Source organism: Typopeltis vanoorti, chromosome 25 (assembly GCF_054136105.1).
Source record: "Typopeltis vanoorti isolate ZY-2024b chromosome 25, IOZ_Tvanoo_1.0, whole genome shotgun sequence".
NCBI classification, from domain to species: domain Eukaryota; kingdom Metazoa; phylum Arthropoda; class Arachnida; order Uropygi; family Thelyphonidae; genus Typopeltis; species Typopeltis vanoorti.
In genome coordinates this window covers 50,010,568-50,035,114 of record NC_143573.1, presented here as the reverse complement: position 1 = coordinate 50,035,114, position 24,547 = coordinate 50,010,568, and the positions used below count along the sequence as shown (strand labels likewise).

General features: G+C 35.2%; 1 protein-coding gene across 1 annotated transcript in view; it reads right to left on the bottom strand.

Annotated features, from left to right (window-relative positions):
- The window catches only part of LOC150092735 (vesicle transport protein GOT1B), an 81,031-nt gene that overhangs the window by 14,876 nt on the left and 41,608 nt on the right, over positions 1-24,547 (bottom strand). Inside the window, exons 3-4 of the mRNA XM_090414682.1 lie at positions 8,691-8,869; positions 4,813-4,894 (exon numbers count right to left, since the gene is read on the bottom strand). Coding sequence (XP_090270808.1) covers positions 4,813-4,894; positions 8,691-8,869 — 261 coding nt within the window. The remainder of the gene's footprint in view (positions 1-4,812; positions 4,895-8,690; positions 8,870-24,547) is intronic.

Below are 24,547 nucleotides of genomic sequence, written 5' to 3'. Positions count from 1 at the left end.
AAATATATATACAGCAATCCCTCGATTAGTGTGCCTAATGCATTCTTTAAAACAGGCGCATTAATCGAAAACGCACTAATCGAATATAATAACCTATGGGAAAAAGTATAATTAGTTTCTCAAATTTCTTTTTTGAACCTTAATTTTTTTATAAAGGAATGAAGGTATGTCTCAGGGCCTAGTTAAAGGAAAATCATGAAGCTGGAAGACAATAAAACACATTAAAAATATAAATATTATTATTCTACTTCTTAACAAAGAATTGAGCTAAATTTTGTACAAAAAATATTATACGTCGCCATTTGTTGTAATCGGCTTGCAGACAATTTTTATGATCAGCCATAAACAGCAATATTCTCTTTCCCGATTGTTGAAATATTTCGGTGAGTGAAAATTAACAATAATTCATGAATATTTCCATGTTTAAAAATATGCCACTTGGCCACTGACATTTGCTACACAGATGTCATTTCCTTCAGTTTTGAGAACAGAGGACGCCGCAGATTGTTATAATCCGCTTGCAGGCAATTTTTATGACTGATCATAAACAGCGGTATTCCCTTTCCCAAATGTTGAAAGGTTTCGATGTGTAAAAATGAACAATACACAAACATTAGGCATTCTGGGTCTGTGCTTTTCGACATATTCTCGAATATTATTCTCCTCAGAATATTTCCACTATAAAATATTTAATTATAAAAAAATGCTTAGAAAACTAAAATGACAAATTCCAGCAACTTCTCGCAGAACACAGTTTGGAAAACCCTGGCATACATATTGTACATGGAAGTAGTGTAGTATGCCATTAAAAATAACTTCGTAAAATGTTTTAAATCGGTAACTAAATTATTTCATTCTGGTGAGTGATTTTTTGAAATAGTTAGCCATAAAAATGTATAGACAGAAAATTTTTAAAATCTGTAAAATTTATTTTTAAGATGTATATAGGCACACTAATCGAATTTGGGTATTGAAAAAATGACGCACTAATTACTGCATAGAGACAATGTATAGGGGCTCCTGAATTTTCTTTGCCTAGGGATGCCAGATACTCTCACACCAGCCCTGTTGTGACACTGGGAGTGTGACAGAGACAGCAAATGAATTTGAATAAGTGTGGAAGAGAAATTTTCAGCCAAAGAAGGTCCAAGTGAAACAATTCTGGATTGGATGATCTCTGGCTGATATGTCAGAGTGAACAAATGCACAGACACAACCTTTGTGACTAAGAGTATTATTGTTTGAACTTATAATTGGGAAAGATGAATAGAGGTTAAGGGGATTGAAATTTGGGTTCCTGGCAGAAAAAGCAAATGTGTTGAATAGAGATGAAGTGAACGTTGAAACTGAGACCACATATATTTCTGAAGTGAATATGGAAGTCTCAATGGAGGAAGGGATGGTCATTGACATCATGGGTCAAGCACACTCTTATGCAGTGCCTACATGCCAGTTTCCATATTGCTCAGGGTAGCACACTATGTGGAAATCAAGTGTAGCACTTGATTTACACACTAATTTCTTTTTTGTAGTTGGTGATGCAACTGTTTCTCGACTGCATTTTTCCTTTAGCTCCTGCTCTATCTATCAACGTTCTTCCTGCTGAGTGAAGATGTCAGGATGGGCTCATATGTACAATTAGGGAGAAATGCTTTTGAACTTATTGTTTGCTGCTGCTATCTATGTGCTCCTCTTTTGTTTTGTTTATGGGTCCAAAGCAGTGGCACGTGATGAATGTTCTCACAAAATTACATTCTCCACCAAATTTAACAATATCATTCTTCAGCACTTCATCAGTTTCTATGTGAAAGTCGGGAATGAAAGCATTCAAATGCCATTATTAAAACCCTGAAATCTCCATATGAGACAACTCATCTTCAAGCCAAAGAGCCCTCATAAAAGTTCAGTTCCTAAACGCTGTCGAATTCAGGTCTTTCCAATCAAAGGGCACTGGTTGATGCTGAATGAGATATGGAAGCTAACAGATACCAGTTAAAATAAATAAAAAATCAGACATTGTTACTGATTACAATCTACAGTAATTCCTCGATTAGTGCGTCATTTTTTTTCGATACCCAAATTCCATATACATCTTAAAAATAAATGTTACAGATTTAAAAAATTTTTCTATCAATACATTTTTATAGCTAACTATTTTAAAAAAATCACTCACCAGAATGAAATAAAATAATTTAGTTATCGGTTTAGAACATTTTACAAAGTTATTTTTAATGGCATACTACACTATTTCTGTGTATACTATGTTCCAAATTTTTACCGCCAAACACAACTTCTCTCATACAACCTATGGACCAGGGGATTATCGCAACCTTTAAGGTATACTACCTGAGAAGAACGTTTAAACAGGCAATAGAAGCAACATCTGGTGAGAATTATATGACATTAGTAGAATTCTGGAAGAAATTTAATGTTAAATCTGCTATTGAAAATATTCATCAATATTGGAATGAAATTATTGCTAGCAACATGCGAGCCATTTGGAAGCACATTCTTCCACATTGTGCAAAAGATGTTGGAAGCTTTTCAAATGAAATGGATAATGTTGTAGAGGAAATTGCCAACATCGGGCATGAACTGGATTTTGATGAGATTGACAATGATAACGTCCAACAGTTAATTAAATCTCATCCTGAAGAATTGAGTGATTCCGACCTGCTAAATTTAGATGCACAGCGGGAAGATCCCAAAGAATATGAAGAAAATTTAACCACTGATAGTCAGCCAAAAGAGACTTCACAGAAACAATTTGAAAATAATTTTTGTACAATCAAAGTTTTTAAGCAGCATTGCTTAGAGGTTGACCCTGATGAAGAGAAAAGCAGTAAAATTTGCAGAAGAGTAGAAAAGGCAATATCACATTTTTCATACGTTGGTTGTATGAAAAAAAGAAACAAAATGCCCTCCAAACTACGTTAGCTCAATTCTTTGTTAAGAAGTAGAATAATAAAATTTATATTCTGAATATGTTTTATTGTCTTTCAGCTTCATGGTTTTCCTTTAACTAGGTCTTGAGACATACCTTAATTCTTTTATAGTGTGTGTGCATGTGGTGATGAATTGAAAAAATGGTCCCCTCCATTTCTCTATATAAGTCAGAATTAAAATACAGAGAGAACATATTTCAAAAAAAAAAAAATAAAAAGTTAATAAATCACTGGAAGTCTTCAAAGACTGAGTAAACTGTAGTAGTAAATTTGGTATGGAAAATCAGCAATAAAGAGAAACTATGAAAGTAAACATGAAGGAAAAGAGAAAATGTCAATTGCATTCTCAATGATTAACTTACAGAATTCACAATTTTTAGTGAAAACAGCAAACTCAGATAAGGAAATAAATAACAGAATTAGCTAGGCTTGGGGAAAAACAGGTAAATAAATTTATATGAAAAAAGAAAAACAGAGAAATAAGCCATGACCAAACTAACAGTATATGAGACCATATTACAATATAAACACCTGAGAGTTTTAACATAAATCTCAGTGTTCTAATGAAAATTAAGTAAACAGATTCAGCTCTAACCATGGTACTGTTGTATAATAGGTTTAAAAGCAGGTTGCAAAAAAAGTCTAATGCTAGAACTGCATTAAACATATTAGTAAGGAATTCTGCCATTATTATAATTCAAGAATAGTGAAGCAAAACTAATCTAAGTGGTATAATCACTTATGCAGAATAGGAGATGAAAGTTGATAGGAAACAATCTATATTAATAGATGAATTAATATATCATAAAAAAATGTAAAAGTTGATCACATTTGCCAACCTAGTTAGCTAAGTGGGTAGCATTTTTGCTTTCTGACCAATAAGCTGTGGATTCAAATTCCAGTGGAGGCTATGGATGTTTGTGAATGTCTTTAGGGTGTAAATAAATTTCATTTAGTGTGAGACCACCATCCTCCTTATTTAGAGAGTTTCTACATTGTCTAACCCTTAGACCACTATATATCCAATGTACTTTAGGTTGCAACTTTCATTGGTGGTAGTCATAAAAAAAAAAAGTAAATGCATAAGAGAACTGTTCATAGAAAACCATCAAAAATACAAGAATTATGTTACACTGTGCATAAAGAAATTATGATAATGACACCTTATTTACAAAACTGAATTTACATGCTTATTCAAGAGAGAGAGAGAGAATGCAAGTCCAGAAAAATTATGCAAAAGCACCTTGCTACTAATCTTTGTTTTTAGACTGAATAATTTCTCTAGACATTAGAACTGCTTACTCTGCTATGTCTTTATCTATTTAATATTACATGACATCACGGGAGGGAACTGACTCTCTTTGCTAACTGATGAGATTTGCTAACTCACTTTTAGTATGAAAAAGCCCATATGAAGATTCCACTCTTCATGATGAGAACTGAACTCAGGCATCTTTTAATTAAGTGTGCTGTGCAATATTTTGTTGTTCTTACAATTGCACTATGGAGCACTTATATAAAGTAGCAAAGTTTATTTGCTAATTACACACTATACAACACTATCTCAAGGTTTGGCAAAGCTGCATGTTAAAATGCTGCTAATAATACTCTGAATTACTCATGTTAATTTTGATAAATTAATGCTAAGCAACATTCCTGTCATTCTGATGAAATATTAATAGAAAAGAATTTTAAGTAATCAGAAAAACATTGATGGCATATATCATCCTTAATAACCTTTTACTAAAAGCCATAGTAGAATCAACTCTCTATAGTAGAAAGTTTAGTATAGTGTGAGATTTAGTCGTAAATTAATATTTATTTTAAAATAAATTTTCACACAACAGCGTAAAACACATAAACTCACCTTATTCAAAAATGGCAGATTCAGAATAGTCCCAATTACTGGAATTCTCCTTAAAAAATTAACAGCAACTGGGAAGAAACCACTAAAGAAATGAAATTGAAAGATATTATAATGACTATTTAAAATATATATGCAAGAAGTGAAATATACTTCAAGAGTAAAGCTAAATATGCATTCTTAGGATATATTTTCTTGAGATTGATTGCCTTCATATTATCACATTTAAACAGCATGATCTCTAATCAGTCTATATACATTCACCTTTTATTAGTACTTTTAAAAAAAATTAAGGATTTCATTTACTAAAATAAAGAGCCAAAAGGCTTCACTTCAGTGATGCAAAATTATCTAAATTAAGTGGATATTAAATCCAACATCATTTCAAAGCCGAATACAGAAACTATAAAAGTTTTGTGTGAAAACTGACCAGAGAGCTTGCAGGAATACACTGCCGCCATACTAGGAGTTGCCCTAGCTGAACCATATATATGTGACAACGAATGCTGTGAGCGTCCATATATATTTGCCTCCTATTGGTTCATTATAAGGTTTCACTAGCCTGACAGCTGTTTCAAACGCATTGGTTTTTGTCAGAAACTAGGCAGAAACCTAGAAAGCAAAAACTCTCAGTACTAAGGAACTCGAAGTGTTGGAGAGGTGTATTTTCCATAAATGAACTCTCAGTCGGTGCGTAAAGTATTTACTAAAATAAAGAGCCAAATGGCTTCCCTTTGGCGATGCAAAATATCTAAATTAAGTGGATATTAAATCCACCATCATTTCAAAGCCGAATACAGAAACTATAAAAGTTTTGTGTGAAAATTGACCAGAGAGCTAGTGGGAATACACCACCGCCATACTAGGAGTTGCCCTAGCTGAACCGTATATATGTGATGATGAACGCTGTGAGTGTCCGTATATATTCACCTGCTATTGGTAAAGTTTCACTAGCCTGACAGCTGTTTCAAACTCACTGGTTTTCGTCAGACTAGGCAGAAACCTAGAAAGCAAAAATTCTCAGTACTAAGGAACTCAAAGCGTCGTCACCTATATGGTTCAGCCAGGGCAACTCTTAGTATGGCGGTGGCGTACACCAGCTAGCTCTCTGGTCAATTTTTGCACAAAACTTTTATAGTTTCTGTATTTGACTTTGAAATGATATTGGATTTAATATCCACTTAATTTAGAAGGATTTTGTTGTTAATTTTATCATTATCCATCATAAGTGGGCATGACAGTTTGAAGTGTTCATTCTCATCATAGGCAGAAACCCAAAATAAGTACAGATGTATCTGAAAGTTATTTTGTTAGTGAACTATTGAGTGATATACACATCATAATGAAAGTTATAAAACTTTGTATGCTACTGATCATTTTTGCAAGTTTCATTATCTAGAATCAAACTTTCTCCCTATTATAACAGATATTTATTATCCTTCATAAGTAGGTTCTAATAGGGCCATGCTCCAATTACATTAATTATACACTCAGCAAGGCTATTTTATTTATCTGAGCCTTGCTGCTAAGCATTTTGAATTCTGGAAAATCTTCAGAATTCTTTTCAATTTAACCAATTCATTTCAGTTTTTTTCTTAATTTTCATTTCTGCAATTCTTAGGTTAGTTTGCAGTTTTTTGGGTTTTTTTTAATTTGCTATTTAAACATGTTTAAGCCCACTTTGTTTGAAAATCATGAAGTAAAGAATTAATGCATATATGACAATGTGACTTGTTTCAAATGCCTCTTAACTGCATGACAGCTGAGTGAATAACACTTGATCTCTAGCCAATCAGCCACAAGTTTGAATCCTAATATTGAAACAGATATTTGTCAATGTCTTTAAGATCAATGCAGTGCGAGATCACTACAGTATTCACCAGGAGTCAGAAATGGCTTAGAAAAAAAGTTCCATGTTTAGGTTCCACAGTGATTTCCCATATTTAGCCCATAGCATACCCAAAATAATACAATCAGGAGTACATATCAATACTTGAAGTAGAAAAAGCTATTAGACAAAAAATGTTGGAGTTTGGAGTGGGGTGAGTTTTGGAGATTAATGGAACTGTATGAGAGTGATGGGCTGCATTTGAATAGCTCTATGAAAATTTTTTGCAGATATGCTGGATAATTAGAAGGCCTATTAAGAAAGTCAAATCTCAGATGATTAAGCTGAGTATCCTAGGATTTATGTAAGCATACTTGAAATCATGTGAATATAACAAAGTGCCAAGAAAAACACTGGTTCAAATGCTACAATTCTATGGTGTAAATTGGATTTTCTTCCTTGGTACTTCCTTCATTTCCAAGGAAAATATCTGATGTAAAATCAGGAATAAGACAAGTGTGCAAAAGATCTCCACTTTCATTCATCACCTAGATGAATTCCTTTATGAAGTAAAGTTATATTAAACATGCTCATTAATCACATGACAAATTAAATATGGTAAACACACAACAGGATAAGGAAAGTTAGTAAAGATAATTAGCATGGCTCTCAAGTATTTGTCATAAAGTGAATATCTGATTTTAACCACCTCTATTTGGCCTGAAACCAGCTGGTTCTTCTCTAAATTTCTTTTCCACAATTTTTCCCAGCCTTTTCAAGTAAGTGTGTGCATTACCTGGAACACTTAGTAGAGAAACTCCTCTGCTGACCTGGTTGGCCGAGTGGTTAGTGTATCCGCTCTCCAGCCAAAAGGATGGAGGTTTGAATCCTGCCGTAGGCATGGATATTTGTGACTGTCTGTGAAAATACTAGTGGTGGTGGTGGTGGTGGGCAGCAGATGGCATAGTTGCAGTTTGTTGTAGTCAGCAGATTGAGTGATGGAGACAGAGTTGTAGAGTAGGTGCCCTCCCTCGATGAGTCTTTGGACTCCATGGAGGTGTCACGTAATAATAAATAAATAACAATAATTCTCACATTGACCTTTATTCTCTTTTTAAGAAATGGGAACTATGAGAGCGCTACTCCAATACTGGAATTCATCCGTCTGACCAGGCCCTCTGAATTATGATTTGTAGCCACTGTGAAACTTTTATACCTCCATACTTAATCATTTGTGGTCAAATACCATCTACTCCAGCTGGCTTTCCATATTTCAAATTTTCAGTTTTCCCCTCAAGTATTGATATGTACTCCTCATTGCATTCCTCTTGAAAATGTTCTAGTATAGTTCTCACTGCTTGTTTTGTTTAACAGTCTTTCAAAGTAATTACTCAGACATCCTTATCTTTATTCAGTTTTCAAGTTACTTTTACCATCTTTGATTCCTTTTACAGTGTTTTTTTATTCCCTTCATTTCTAAGGCTTTTAAATAGTCTTCAGAATATTTTGCCACCTTCCTGATATTTATCTTCTATATTCTTTTTGTTCTTTGGGATACCAATTTCCTTGAAACTAGTAAAGAAAGGTCTGAAAAACAATTTGATGTTTTACAAATGAAGTTCATCAGCATTAGTGTCACTCACTATGGCATATTCACTTACTATACAAAAAAACTACTGAAAAGATTCAGCTCATGGACATTGACAAGTATCTTATTATAATGAAGGGTATAGAATGCACTAGTTTTAAAATTCCTAAAAATGGTAGAAAATAAAATATATTAGTTTTTTAAGGTAATCCTTCATAATCAATACTGTCAGATTTTCCACATAAAGCCTCCAACTTCTGTTATATAACACTTAAGGACATGAAAACATGAAAGGAAACAATTATTTTAGGTTTTTGTAAAAAGTTTAATATAACGATGAGAGGTGATGTGCACTTAGTTAAGCAGGGTCTAGGTTTGCAATAAGATTTTAAAAAAAAAATCTGTATGACAAAACAAAAATTAAACGTCCTTGAATATAGTATACAAAGAAGTCAATGTGTTTACCTGAACAGAACGATAAATCCATAAATTTCAATTACCATGCCAATAACAGGCCACCCAAGTAGTACTACAAAAATTCCTCCAAAAAATGCTGTTGATCCTTTAAGCTTATGCCACTGAAAGAAAAAGCGGAATGTCCTTTCCAGTCCAATAACAAATGCCACTCCAGATAGGAACAATATCTATTAAAATAAGGAATTTTCTTAGTAATGCAATTAAAAATTTCTGTTGAATACAATGTGATATTTCAAACATTTAATATGACAACTCACACGATCTTAAATATTTGTGAAATTTTTAAATGTATGATCAATGTTTATTATGCAGTAGTCTCTTCACTTTGAATTTACGATATAACCAAGCATGCTGAGACAAAAAGAAAGAGGGGATAAAAATTGGTCTGTGCAAAAAATATTAATTCTGAGATAAGTAAAAAGAGAAGAAAAAATCATTTGCCAAAATGTAAAGCAACTGGATATTAAACAATGCTCTATAGTTGTCTATAATAAGCAACTATGTGATATTTCTTAGCTAAATCATTTTGCTAAATTAAGGGTATAATCAATCTTCATGAGCTAAATGTAACCTGCTGATCATTCAAACATTCAAAAATATGTACTCTTTCTCAGCACACATCCATGACTCAAAGACAAATTGCCAGTGAGTGTGGTGTTGGTTTGGGTACTCCTTAATGCGATTTGATTTCGAGAGACGTACATTTTCTCCTGATAGAAAAGAAAAATGAATCCAAGATTGTCTGCTGTAGACTTAACTACAGACGTCATCGGTGTCGAGGCTAGCTGGTGAACGGACGTGCTATCGGAGAGCTCCTGAGAGATTTGTGTTTTTTGTTGATTTATTGGTGTTTTGGATTCAAGTTAATGGACTTAAGTGTTTAATTTTGGTATATTATTGTAGCTTTATTAGCGTGGTTAGTGTACTAAAGTGTTTTATAATATAATCTATGTCGGGAAGTCGCCGCTAGATGAATTCGTAATGTGTAGTGTTCGTGCAAGCTCCAGATAAGATAAGTATCATTTTCAGTTATCGATACAAATTACTTAATATTGTGTAATTTTGTTTTGTTTGCCTTGCGTATTTTAGTGCGTCTATTTTTGGTGTGTGTTATAACGTATAATTTAACAAAACACGTTACAGATAATTATGGCACCTGTGCGAAGGAAAATGGCGGCCAGTAATGAAGGTTCGCCATCGTTATCAAAGAACGGTAGCATAAAAGAAATGAGTCAGTGTACTAGCTGTGAAATGTACGCTTTGCGGAGTGCGGTCGGCGTGTGGTTAGATGATAATAAAGGATTGAATGTGTGTAGAAAATGTAGGGAGAATGCGGAATTGAAGTGTATTTCGGATCGTGAGTGTGATATTTTCGTTAACCTTCAGAATGAAGGAAATAGGGATATGACAAGTAACGGCAAGGTTGTACATGAAAATTGTGAGAGTGTGAATGTAGAAAGTGTGAATGATAGTATAAATGGTTTCTCAGAGAACAAAAAAGATGAGATAGATGCATTGAGTGAGATCGCGTTGTTGAATAGTGCGATAGAAAGAGCAAAACAGCAGCTAGAGTGCATGAACAAAAGTAGACTGAATGAACCAACCAATAATAAAAGGTATGACAGGAAAAATAGACGTATGAATGTGAACAAAATGAACAAAATGAAGGATAGAGTGCTGTATGGAGACTCGTTAGTACGAGGTGTGTTAGTAGAGGATTTGACAAAATCGTACCAACCTGGTGCGATCATAAAGGACGTAACTGCGTCTATTAGAGAGCAAAAGGAAAGGGTGAAAGAAATGATTGTTGTGGCAGGTACGAATGATTCGAAAGGAGATAAAATGGAAATGATAGAAGACCTGAATGAATTGTTTGAGGTAGCAAAAGAAAAGAGTGAGAGAGTTAGAATGATTAGTCTTTTGCCACGGTATGACAGTGAAATGTTTAAAAGGAGGGCTATAATTGCAAATGACTTTATGCGTGGGTTATGTATGACGAGTGGTGTGGAATTTGTGGATGTGTGGAGTGAGTTTGATGGGCGAAAGGATCTATATAAGATGGATGGCTTGCATTTGAATGGTTACGGTGTAAGAAGACTTGAGAAAGTGTTGCTGAATGTAGTGGATGTGCAAATTCAGGGAAACTAGATTTGTTAGGGGGGGGGAGTAGAGATACAGTCCTTATGGAGGCAGTTGAATGTAAGAATGAATATAATATGCCAGAGCAAATAAGGACAACAAATCTGAGTGGGATAGTTAATATAAGGCATCAAAGTAGGGTTGGGGCTAATGGGGGTCTTAAATTCATGTACACTAATACTAGGAGTATTAGGAACAAGAAGGAAGAGTTTTTGGCCATGGTTGGCACTTCCAGACCACAGGTTATTGGTATTAGTGAAACATGGCTGACTGTAGATGATATAACTAGTGGGATTGAATGTGATGGGTATAGTGTGTTCAGGAATGACAGAGAGAATAAAATGGGGGGAGGAGTATTGTTGATGATAGCTGATGAGCTCCAGCCAAGGAGAATAGAAGTTGAATTGCAGGATAGAGAAAAGAGCACATTTGAGGCCATTTGGTGTGAGATTGTGGCTAGCAGAACTAAATATACAATTGGGTGCTGCTATAGACCAGGTGATGGAAAATATGGTGGTGACAGTATGCACAAGCAAATAGAAGAAATGGTGGAAGGAGGATGATTATTATGGGAGATTTCAACTATGGTCGCATTGATTGGAGTGAGGAGAGGACACACGGGAGGAAGGAACTGGATTTTATGCGGTTATTAAGGGATAACTATCTGCGACAGCATGTAATGGAAAATACTAGGGGTCAGAGAGTGCTTGACCTAGTAATTACATCTGAGGATTTGGCTGTAACAAATATGACCACATTGCCACCAATCGGTGAGAGTGATCATAGGGTCTTAACTTGGGAGGTGGCTAAAGGTGCAGAATTTTCAATTAAGACAGGGTACATGTGGAATTATCGGGCTGGAAAGTATGACAAGCTTAGGAGTTTGATTGGTTCAGTGCCATGGCATGTACAACTGCAAGGACTAGAAGTTGATAGTGCATGGGAGGTAGTTAAGAAGTGCTTGCATGAAGCAATGGCTGACTGTATACCTAGAGTCCGAATAATAAATCAAGTAGGGATTAAATGGATGAATAACACCATTAAGCTTGAGTTGCAAAAAAAGAAACAACTATGGAGGGAATTTAAGAAGAAGGGTGACCAGCAGGCACATGAACGGTATAAAGCGCAGGCCAGAAGGGTGACGAGTGTGGTAAGAAAAGCAAAAAAGGATTACGAAAGAACATTGGCCATGCAGGCTAAAGAGAATCCTAAACAGTTTTTTAGATATGTAGCAAGTAAAAGGAAAAATGTACATGGCAGATTGATTTTAAATAGTGCCGATGGTAGGGAGGTAATTGAATCAGTTGAGATAGTTGAGTTACTGAGTGAGCACTTTCCAAAAGTATATCATCCAGGTGGTGACATTGCAGAAACGAATAAACCAGTAGATTATGCGGGAATTGTGGTTAATGAAGTGGAGGTGAGTAGTCTATTGCATAACCTCAATGTCAATACATCTGTGGGATTGGATGGTATACCAGCTCGTGTTGTACGAGAAGCAGCTAAAGAATTGTCAGTACCCTTGACCATTTTGTTTAATTTGAGTCTCGGGTCTGGGTTAGTCCCGAGCGGGTGGAAAGAGGGGAAAATAGTTCCACTGCATAAAGGTGGTTCCAAGACTGCTGTTGTAAATTACCGACCGATTAGCATATCAGGAATCATTGTCAAGGTCTTAGAGAAAATAGTCAAGAGGAAAATACAGGATTGGATAGAAGAAAATGGGATACTGTATCGGGGACAGCATGGTTTTGTGAAGGGTAGGTCATGCCTCAGTAACTTGCTCACGTATTATAACACAGTGACGGCTGAACTGGATAAGGGTAATGGGTTTACGGTGATTCTACTGGACCTTGCCAAGGCCTTTGACAGGATTCCACATGGAATTCTAATCAGTAAATTGCAGCATATGGGAATGGACATAGGGTTGGTGAGATGGATAGGAGGGTGGTTGACGGAGAGATATCAGAGAGTGGTTTACTCGGGAGTAGAGTCCACAAGACGGCCTGTGACTAGTGGTGTGCCACAAGGATCTGGTCTTGGACCACTGCTGTTTAATTTGTTCATAAATGATATAGGAAATGATCTGAGAGGAACAGTTCATTTGTTTGCGGATGATGCGAAGTTGGGTAGGGCAATAGTGAATGCAGATGACGTCAGAATTTTGCAGGATGATTTGGATAGATTGGAGGTCTGGGCTAAGGAGAATGGATGTCAGTTTAATGTGGCAAAATGTAAGGTTATGCATTTTGGGGTGAAAAGATTGGCGGCAGTTTACTGCATTGGTGGAACCGTGCTCCAGGAAATTGATGAGGCACGAGATTTAGGAGTGTTGGTAGATAAGGAATTGAAATTTAGGGGACACATTGCAAAAGTGACCAAAACAGCTCATCAAATCACTTGGTTGCTGAAGAATACGTTGACAAGCAGAGACAAGCAGGTTATTGTTCCTCTGTATCGAGCCTTGATAAGACCCCATCTAGACTACTGTGCTCAGATTTGGTCACCTAGGTTTCTTCTTGATGGGGAGGAGGTGGAGAGGATCCAGAGGCGAGTGACCAAGATGATAGCAGGTCTGTGGAATGAACCATATGAGAACAGGTTGAGGATTTGTGGGTTGCAAAAATTGGTTGATAGGCGGAGAAGGGGAGATATGATTGAGACATTCAAATTACTGAAGGGTTTCTATAAAATTAATTCAGAAGATATTTTTGAGAACAGGGCTGGTTGTGGGAGGACTAGGGGACATCCATGGAAACTGGGCAAAAGTGTGGTTAGTAAAGGTGTTAGAGCTGGGTTCTTTACTTTTAGAGTAGTGAATGAGTGGAATGCGCTCCCTGAGTCTGTGGTGGATGCTGTGACAGTGAATGAGTTTAAGGCGAGGTATGATAGATACTGTATGAATGTCAAATAGTTGTGATGAATATGATTTGGGGCCTCCCTCGATGAGTCTAATGACTCCCTGGAGTTGCCCGTAATAATAGTAATAATAGTAACTGTAGACGTAGCTGCCACATCTGTAGACTTAACTACAGACGTGGCAGCTAGTGGGATTAATGTTTCTGACATGACAGTCCATCGAAGATTATTGGAAGCAGAGAGAGAGAGAGAGAGACAGATGCCCACAGACCAAAAAAGAAACAATTGTTGATGAACTGATGAAGGCTATGCAGAAAAAGAGGCTCCAGTGGGCAAAAGTGTACAAAGATTAGACTGTTGATAAGTGGAAGGTCATATTCTCAGATGAGAGCTATTTCTTTGTCCAAGGAGAGCGAGTACCCTATGTTCGCAAATAAGTGGATGAGAAGACTTCTCCTGCCCATCTTCAACATGCTCCTAAACACCCAGCTAAAAAAATGTTCTGGGGTTGTTTTATACATGACAATCCAGCAAAGTCACAAATTTGTGATACGTGTTTGTCAGTCACCTGCTGATCCAAGTCAATAGTTCATATATCTAATCCCATATATCCTCCAGTTTACACAACTGCCTTTTTTTTGTAGAAAGTTTTTTTAACTTGGGTATATTATGTATTCAAGATACCAAGTAATTTTATATAAACTTGGTTTTTTAATCCTATTTCCCAAGTGAGCAAACAGACAAGTAAGTCAAGTTTGCACCTGCACGTAGTGCAAGTCTGAGGCAACTCATGGTAGTGCCACTCTAGGCAGCTCGTGGTAAAGGTGGATTAAGTTCTGATCACTTTCCTTAGTATTTTTCCTTTAATATAAAGCACATCCCCTTGTGGAGATATATGATGCTATGTGTAAAAATTTAATGTAGCTTAATAATGCCAGAAAGCCTTACATCAATTTTTTACAGAAGTCAAGCCCTGTAAGAATATTATAAAAATAACCTGTATGTCTATGTATATTTAAAACAGTTTGTAAATGTAAATAATCCCTATGGAAATTGTCTATACTTACTGCCCTAAAAAGGAAAAATTCTAGAATGCATTAACAAAAGCAATGCCTTGCCACCAGAAAACTTTGTATATTAGCTCCGTTTAAGGACATGAAAGTTGTTTGTGAATTCCACCTGTAAACACTCAAGGTCAGTGTTAGACAAACCGACAAAATTTCAGATGCACTTCTGCTGCCCAAAACAAATAGGATTAAAGGAGTGTAGAAGAAAGGGTCAGTGTCAAAGAAAGGGTCAGTGTCAAGGAAAGAACAAGGATCGCACCAAAGTATTCAGGGTCCCATGTCTTCGTGGAGGGATCCGAAAGTAGGTGAATAAAAAGGCATTGGCCAGAAGATCGAGTATCGGTTATCCATAGGTCGTCAGTCAGTTATCCATCAGATGTAAGCCATTGAGGATGTGACTTCAGGAGAAGTCATACCAGGGGCCTGAAAGAAAGATGAAAGGAACCGATCCGCCAGGCAAAGCATTGATCTGATGTCAAACCTTCGCCGGGAGCTGTTGTCCGGAGAGAGGAAATTTTCGAGCGGGAAGGAATTGCTCCGTTAGTTCAATGCACACACAAGTACTCCTCAAGCTGATAATCTTCACCGGATGTGCCGTGAGGACAGCATCCCAAAAGCATCAGTAAATCTATCGCCAGCGTAAGAAGAGAGAAAACCTGGTACAGGAGGAAAAGATCAGGAATCCGATCCGAAGTGGGGGATTGAGAATACACAGTGGGCAGTAGCCCTAAAGTGAGTTCGATTTTTTTTCTTCAATTTTGTGAATTATAGGAGAACTTTAATAGGGAACTGTTAAGATTAAACTGCTGAATTTGAGCAAAGTTAATGGTTGGATTTTAAATGTTAAACAAGTAATAGAAGATTATGTGTGTAACAGTCAGAGAGTAACTGTTTGTTAATGGTGCATATTGCCTAGAGTATTATCTTAGTATCAGAGAGATCGAACTTTTATGTGTAATGATATTCTTGTGTGTATAACAATTAAGGAGCAACAGTTTGTTAATAGTATAATTGCTTCGAATAGAAACTTGATATTGGAAAGGAGTGGTTATTTATGTGACATGATTTTCATGAATTGAAAGGGCATTTTAGAACTAAGCAAATTTTTCTTTCATGGAATAATAGTGTAAATTGTTTTATGGTAAATAAATATGTTGTTTAAATGTTAATAGCGTGTTGCCTGATATTTAATTCTTTGATGCACTGTTCCAAAAAAAAATATTAGAGCCTATTAGCAGGAACCCAGGAGAAAGGATAGTAAAGGATAGATAGTAGACTACGACTGCAGATATTAATTAATCAAGGATAATTTGAATGTAATGGGAAAACTACTGGATGCACTTACCACTTCTTATTACTAGAAAACAGACATCAGTGGCGCAGCATATCAAATAAATTTTCTGGTGTTCAAGGAATAAGAAGGCAAGTGCAGAAGGCAGTATAGCTTAAAGAGATAAATAGAGACATAAGGAAAATTATAAGGTATATAAAAGGAAATACCCCCCCCCCCAATTTACATATGCATTAAAGGCAATGGTCACTACCCATACTGGTTTCGACCTTTATTCAGATCTCGTCAGTGGGAGCCAGACCTGACAATGCTAAGGCTGAAGTAATACAGAGCTTATGAATTTTACCTAAACAAGTTACCACAAGGTGCTTTGACCTTATTAAATAAAATCTCAGGATGAGAGATAGATGTAGAAAGTTTTTTAACTTGGGTATATTATGTATTCAAGATACCAAGTAATTTTATATAAACTTGGTTTTTAATCCTATTTCCCGAGTGAGCAAACTTGACTTATCTGTTTGCTCACTTGGGAAATAGGATTAAAAACCAAGTTTATATAAAATTATTTGGCATCTTGAATACATTATACAACTGCCTTTCATGTGATATCCTATCAAATGCCTTAGAAGCCCAACAGTATTAGCATACCCATACCCTTTATTCAGCTCAGAGCCATAATGTTATAAAATAAGCAAACTGCTCAGGCATGACCTCTTTTTAGTAAATCCATGCTGTTTCTTTCAAAGTATAGCTTGCCTGAACCTATTCCTGCATGTAAGTTCTTACCAACTTCTCTAAAATCATAATCATATTTAAGAGATACTAACTGGTCAATAGTTAGATATCGGATTTTGCATTGCTCTTCCAACCTATTGCACATTCTTTCCATTCCCATGGGATTTTTTTCCTCCTTATCTTGTTTTCATATCACCTTTTATCTGATTCCTAGTGTATTCTTATCTCAATTTCTAAGTTTTTTTTCAATATACTTCAGAACATTTTGCTAAATTTGTGATATTTATCTTTAATATTCTTATCAAAGTTTCCTTACATTTTCTGTGCTCTCCAAAGGCATATGCTGAGTTATTGGCTAGGAACTCCCCCCCCCCCTCAAGGGCCTGTAATGAGTTGTTATTTTTCAATCCTTGCACCCATCATATGCCCACCCCCTCCTGACTATATCAACCAATGTTCTCTTCAGTCTACCACTAAGGTTTAATTCTTGTTTACTACTCATTTTTTTCTCTGTCTATAGAGTTTCAGAAGTTAACTCTATTTCAGAGTTAACTTCTGAAAGCTGCACAACTTTGTTTCTTTTTTAAATTTGTAATATTTTTCTTTTTAATATGAGATTTAGTCTGAATCTGCTCCAAACGTGATGCTAATCACTTCCTATTTCAAATACCCTATATACTCATGTGCTGAATCAGCATGAAGATATCACTAACAAAGAGTAAGAATGAGGTCCTTTTACTATATCTTATGCTGTATTTTCTCCACCATAAAGATGTGTAAAGAATTTCTACACATCTTTATGGTGGCGCATGGTATTAGTAATGACTAGTCCATGTCCCAAATAGAAATCCGGCAGGTACCTATCATTATTATTAGCTTGATTCTTCTCTCTCTCTCTCTTGGTTTGCATCTGAGGAACAAGCCTGAATCCAATATGCTAACAATAAACAATGTTTTCATTATTAGAGTCCTACCTATAAAAGGTTAGAAACCTCTAGCATCGTAGTGCTATGGGTGAGTCAGAAGTGTTAAGATAAAAAAAGAAACAGCTCTTGAAATCAATTTTTTTTAGTAAGGTAACAGACAGACAAAAATCATTTACCCCAGAAGGCTTTCATATTTATCCATACCACATTGGAGATTTGAACCCCTATTGTGGCATGGATGAGATCAATTCACTTTGACAATCCAAACAGAGAACTGCAACCGAAGAGATAAAATTCACTTTTGCAACCCAGGTGGCAAATAAAGTAGTAATAAAATAAACGAATTTATTATCATTTTAATATTCAGAATGAAAATAATTACATTCACTAATGTAAATGTAATCTCATCCAGTCTGAAGCCTGGATGAGAGAGGAGGAAGGTTTTACTTGTGCCTAGCAACTACAATATGTAAAAAACACATTGAAACCTCAACCATTGTTGGAAAACTGACAAAACCAAGAGAGAGAAGTACTGGGGGAAATGAAGCAAGTCAATGAAATCCCCATTGGGGGGGGGGGGAAGCTGACAGGCAGAAAACCCCAAGAAAAAACCTCTTTAGCCCAAAACTTTTAACCAAAATTGGATGCTGGAATATTAGGACTTTGTACTAAAGTGGAAAAGCTAGTTTACTAACCAGAGAAATGGACAGATACAAAACAGAAATACTAGGCCTAAACGAGACAAGATGGAACGGAGAAATCCAACTAACAACAAACAAATACATTTTATATTCTGGAAACCAGAATGCGGATGACACACACACACACACACACATAGCAAAGGTACAGCTTTCATGCTAACAACAGATGCTAGAAGAGCACTAATGGAATGGAAACTTTGATGATTTCTGAAAGAATCATCAAAGCTAGATTTAAAACTAAATACAGAAATGTGACTATAATAAATATATATGGACCAACAAGAAGAGAAAGAAGACTTCTATGATATGCTGCAAAAAGAAGTGGATGAAGTAAAAGGTAAAGATATGCTTCTGATTATAGGGGGCATGAATGCAAAAGTAGGAGATAGTAATGTGGGAAATGAACGAATAACAGGGAAAAAAAGGTTTAGGAAACTAATGAAACTGGTGAAATCTTAAAAAATTTTGCGCTTTCAATGATATGATCATAGGAGAAACTTTTTTTAAACACAAAGACATCCACAAACAGATTTTGGAGAACCTCTTTGATGAATGTAAGAGTTTGGAGAGGTGCAGTTGCCTTTACAGACCACTTATTATTGATTGCAAAAATAAAAATGAAACTAAAAAATATATTTAAAGGCAAGAACCAAAGAATTAAACACAACATATTTAAACTGAAAAACAAGGATATAAAAGACAAATATAAAGTAACATTAAGGAATAAATATGAAATCCTTATAGAACAATACAAGGAAATAGATGCTGCGGAGAACTGGGAAAAAAATAAAGAATATATTTAATAATACAGCTGAAGAAGTTCTGGGAAGGCAGAGCAAGAACCACAAACAATGGATCTCTGAAAAAAACAAACATTAACTTATGTGAAGAAAGGAAAGTTTTATGGAATACTCTTCTGCAAAGTACAGAAGAAAATGAAAGATACAGGCTTAAGAAGATAGAAGAGATTTCCTGAAGGAAATGTGTAAAGAGGCTGAAGAAGCAGTAAATTTGACTCAAAGAGGATGCTTGAGATAACAAGAAAGTTAACTGGGAAGAGCTTTAAAAGAGAAGGACCTGTAAAAATAAACAAGAAATATTACTCACAAATGAAGTGGATGTAAAAAAAAAAGATGAGGAGAACATTTTCAATAAATTTTAAATGGAGAAATGGAAAACCTAGAACAAGAAATACCAGAAACACCAGAAGAAGAAATAACATTACATACTTAAAATAAATATAGGAATTATAACTAAACAAGAAATAACTCGGACAGTAAAGAAAACAAAAAATAACAAAGCTGCTGGGGGTGACAATTACTAGAAAACAGACATCAGTGGCACAGCATATCAAATAAATTTTCTGGTATTCAAGGAATAAGAAGGCAAGTGCGGAAGGCAGTATAACTTAAAGAGATAAATAGAGACATAAGGAAAATTATAAGGTATATAAAAGGAGATAAACCCCCCCCCCCCATTTACATATGCATTAAAGGCTGAACCACTCAAAACAGACAAACACTACTGTTGAAATGTTACATCCCTATTTAGTGAAATATGGGAAAAGGAGGAATAGGCAGAAGACTGGAATACAGGACTCTTGGTGAAACTACCAAAAAAGGGAGATATAACACTTTGTAAAAATTGGAGAGGGATTTCACTTCTAAATGTTATAAGTATTTACTAGAATATTGTTAAAAAGAATGAAACAAGAAATGGATACTAATTTGAGGAAAGAATCATGGGTTCAGACCAAACAGATCTTGTATTGACCAGATAATAAGATTAAGAATAATTATTGAACAATTAATAGTGGCAGAGTAGCCTATATTTGGGATTCACTGACTTCGAACATGCATTCGATAGCATAGACAAAAAGACTCCATGGAAGTTAATGAAGCACTATGGGATTCCCTAGAAAATCATAAATATAACATAGAAAACTCATGAAAAATATAAAATCCAAATAATAAATAATGGCAAACTATCAGAACCATTTACAACAAACACCAGAGTAAGACAAGGATGTATACTCTTCCTGACAATCTTTTTGATTGTCATTGATTGGGTGATGAGAAAAACATCTGAAGAAAGAACTGGCATCCAATGGGGATGGTCAAATAAAATCAATGACCTGGATTTTGCAGATGATATATGCCTTTTGGCACAAAAACATCAACACCTCTAGAGGAAAATTGATAATTTAAATTGGGAAGCAAACAAATGTGGAATGAAAATAAATCATAACAAGACTAAAGTAATGAAGATAAATCCCAAATAAGAATTAGACTTTGAAATACCAGGGAAAACACTGGAACAGGTAAATGACTTTGTCTACCTGAGATCAGCAATTAGCATACAAGGAGGAACCACACAGGATACACAAAATAGAATATAGAAAGCAGAGATTACATTCAGTATGATGAAGAAAATTTGGGAGTCCAAAGAAATAAAATTAAAAACAGTAATATTAAACCAGTTTTACTATACAGAGCTGAGACATGGTCATTAACAAAAGAAAGCATAAATAAATGCTTGAGGAAGATACTAGGAATATACTGGCCAAATAAAATAACAAATATAGAACTTTGGGAGAGAACAGGTCAAGCCAGCATCTGAAATGAAATCAATAAAAGAAAATGGAATTGGATGGCTCACACAATCAGGAACCCAGATGAAGAAAAAGCAAAAATTGCACTAGAATGGAATCCCCAGGGCAAGAGGAAGAGTGGTAGACCCAGGATAATATGAAGAGAATTAGAGACAGAGACAAGACAGTTGGGATGTTCCTGGAAAGAGATAAAAAAAGAAGCACTGAATAGAGTCAGATGGTTGAGATCCTATGCTCCGTAAGGAGTGAAGAGGATAGGTAGGTCAGTCAGTCAAAGGATAGGTAGGTAAGGTAAGTCAGTAAACGATTAGTATTCACAACAGAAAAGCATGTTCCTACTTTTTCCTCCTCCCAATACCATCCCAATATAAGTAAACTTAAAAATCATTATGATGATTATATAAAACTATCCATAATATTTATTATTTACATTGGAGACTATCTCTACTTGGCTAATTAACTATATTTTAGGTGAGAACTCATGCACACTTTGATTGGAAAATACCTGGGTTTGATTCTCGAGGAATCTTTATATGGGATTTTTCAATTGAAGGTGAGTTAGCTGATCTCATACCGAGATAGCAGAGTTTTTCTCCCAGAAACTATCCTGCATGCAGGCAAATTGGCCATGAGAACACACAATTAAACAGACAAAAAAATCATGTCTGTTGGTGATGGTAATAGGCAGTAGATGGTGCTATGTGTTGATGGTAGTGGTAATGTTGTGGTAGTAGTTGGAAGTAGGGGAAATGGCAAGATGAATATAGTGGAATAGAGTGTCTCCCCCCACCGTGAGTCCTTGGAGGTATCTCTTAATAATAATAAAATTTTATACTCAGACTTTAATAGTATGCATTTTTTTTAAAGTTTACAAAATGTAATCAAAAATGGTTGTGATTTTCTCTCTCCAAATCTCAGGATATCACTGTACTTTTTCACCAGAAATTTTTCTATAGATGCATTACAATATCCAAATCTCATAGTTTTTTTTGACAACGCATGAACAACACAGATACCTACAATGCATGAACAAGATACTAGGTATCTTGTTGATGTGTTATCAAAAAAAATTTTAAATTAAATTTTAAATTGACTATAACTTTTTAACAACAACTGGCAGTGAGTCATGCCTCAGTATAGCTTCCCCTCCTGTAACCCGCTACTCGATGCCATACAAGACAGGCTGTTGCATGCAAGCAAGTTTAGTGTGCAGAGGTGTAAAGTGTGATGGGTCCACCAGACCACACCTTACCAAAAGTGTGACTGTATTTACTTCCGAAATGTAAGTTGTTTTCATGTATATTCTACTAAAATATTATCATTACTGCTGTGTTTTCTATATTTTTACATACCAACTATAAACAAATACGTTTTCATAAATATTTAGAGGGTCTTCTTCTTCTTCTTCAACCTTTTGGTTCTGTCCAGTGCTGGACGAAGGTCTCCCACATGATTTTCCAGATCACTTGGTTTTCTGCCTCTCCCGTGCATCTCACTCCTGCAATTTGTTCATCCACCCAGTTCATCCCTCCACATTCTTTTCGGTCTTCCTCTTTGTCTTGCTTCATCCATTGGTCTCAACTCTGTTGTTTTTCTAGTCCATCTCCTGTCACTGCATCTCGCAATACGGCCAGCCCATCTCCACTTAGCCTGTTTAATGTATTTTGCAATATCCATGACACCTGTATGAGATCTTATCCAGGTATTTGTCTTCCTATCTCTTAATGTTATTTTTAGCATACTTCTTCCCATGCGATGTTGTGTTGTTCTCAGTTTTTTGTTTAGGGCTTCTGTTAAAGTCCATATTTCTCCTCCATATGTTAGGAGAGGAAGTATGCACTGGTCGAAAGCTTTCCATTTTAGACTCATAGGGATGTCACTTCTGAATAGGTCTCTCATTTTCCCATAAGCCATCCATCCAAGGTGAATTCTTCGTTCAATCTCTTTTTTTTGGCACTCCTCAAAGGATAACAATTGGCCCAAATATACATATGAAGTAACTTGTTCTATTTCATAGTTTTCAACTTTGACAGTTCTATGGTTATATTTATTCGTTATTATTTTTGTTTTTTCTCTATTTATTTTTAATCCAATTACTCTGGAGGCTTCATTTAGCTGATTTAGCCTTTCTTCAAGATCTTCAAGATTATCTGCCATTAGGACAATATCATCTGCAAATTTCAGATGATGCAGCATTTCTTCATTTATGTTTATTCCTTTTGTTTCCCAATCAAGGCTTCTAAAGACTTCCTCTAGTGCAGCTGTAAATAATTTGGGAGATAAGGTGTCGCCTTGCTGGATGCCTTTTTGTATTGGGAACTTTTCACTGTTTTTATATAATTTAATTACAGAAGTTGCGTTATTGTAAATATGTTTTAGTGTTTCAATATATGGTTTCTCAGTTCCCTGGGTTTCAAGTGCTTTTAGTGTTGCAGATGTTTTAACTGAGTCAAATGCTTTTTCAATGAGCTGTCTTAATGTGTGAATATGGTCCAAAGTATTGTAATTCTTTCTAAATCCAGCTTGTTCACAGGATTGCATTCCCTCTAGTTTAGATTTTATTCTATTATTTATAATTTTTGTGATTGCATATGATACATACATTACATGCATTTGATTACATATGATACATACTTGATTACATATTTTTCTTTAAAAAAATTCAATCCTTTTTTTTAATTATTAAAATTATGATTACATATGATACATACTTGATTACATATTAAAAATTTTATTTTATTGAACACTTTATATATGGTGGGGGAGTAGGCTTATAGGTCTGTAGTTTTTAATTTTTTCTTTATTGCCCTTTTTAAACATTAATATTAGAAGTGAATTGTTCCAATTTTTTGGAATTTTTCTCTGTTTTAGGCATTTATTAAAGAGTTTAGTCAGCTGTTTGATGACAGCACTTCCTTCCAGTTTTAAGAAGTCTACCATAATTCCATCTTCTCCTGGGGCCTTTCCATTCTTCATTTCCCATGTCATTTCCACTTCACCTTGTAAGATCTCATGAGCATCATGTTCTTCCTCACTTGAGTTATCCATAGATGATTCTTGGATGTCCTGGTCTTTGTCTTCATAGAGTTCAGTATAAAATTCTTGAATTCTTTTGATTATTGCATCTCTATTTTTTATAAGTTCACCATTTTTTCCTCTTACAACAACTATTTCCTTTGTTCCAACTGACAATGTTCGTCTTAGGATTTTCATATTACTATTGTTTTCTATTGTTTCTTTAATTTTCCTAGTATTATATGATCTAAGTTCATGTTTCATCCTTTTATGTATAGTTTTACAAATTTTTGCATATTCTATTTTATTGATGTCATTCAAATCTCTTCTTTTCTTCATCAGATCTAAGGTTTCCTGTATTAGTTTTTCCTCTCTTTGGTGCCTTTTTACAACTCCTATTTTTAGTGCACAATTCAAGATAGATTTTGTTAACATTTCATTAGCATCGTCGATGGTAGTAGCTGTGTTTAACTTTTTTAGTCCATTTTTGAGTGATTCTCTATA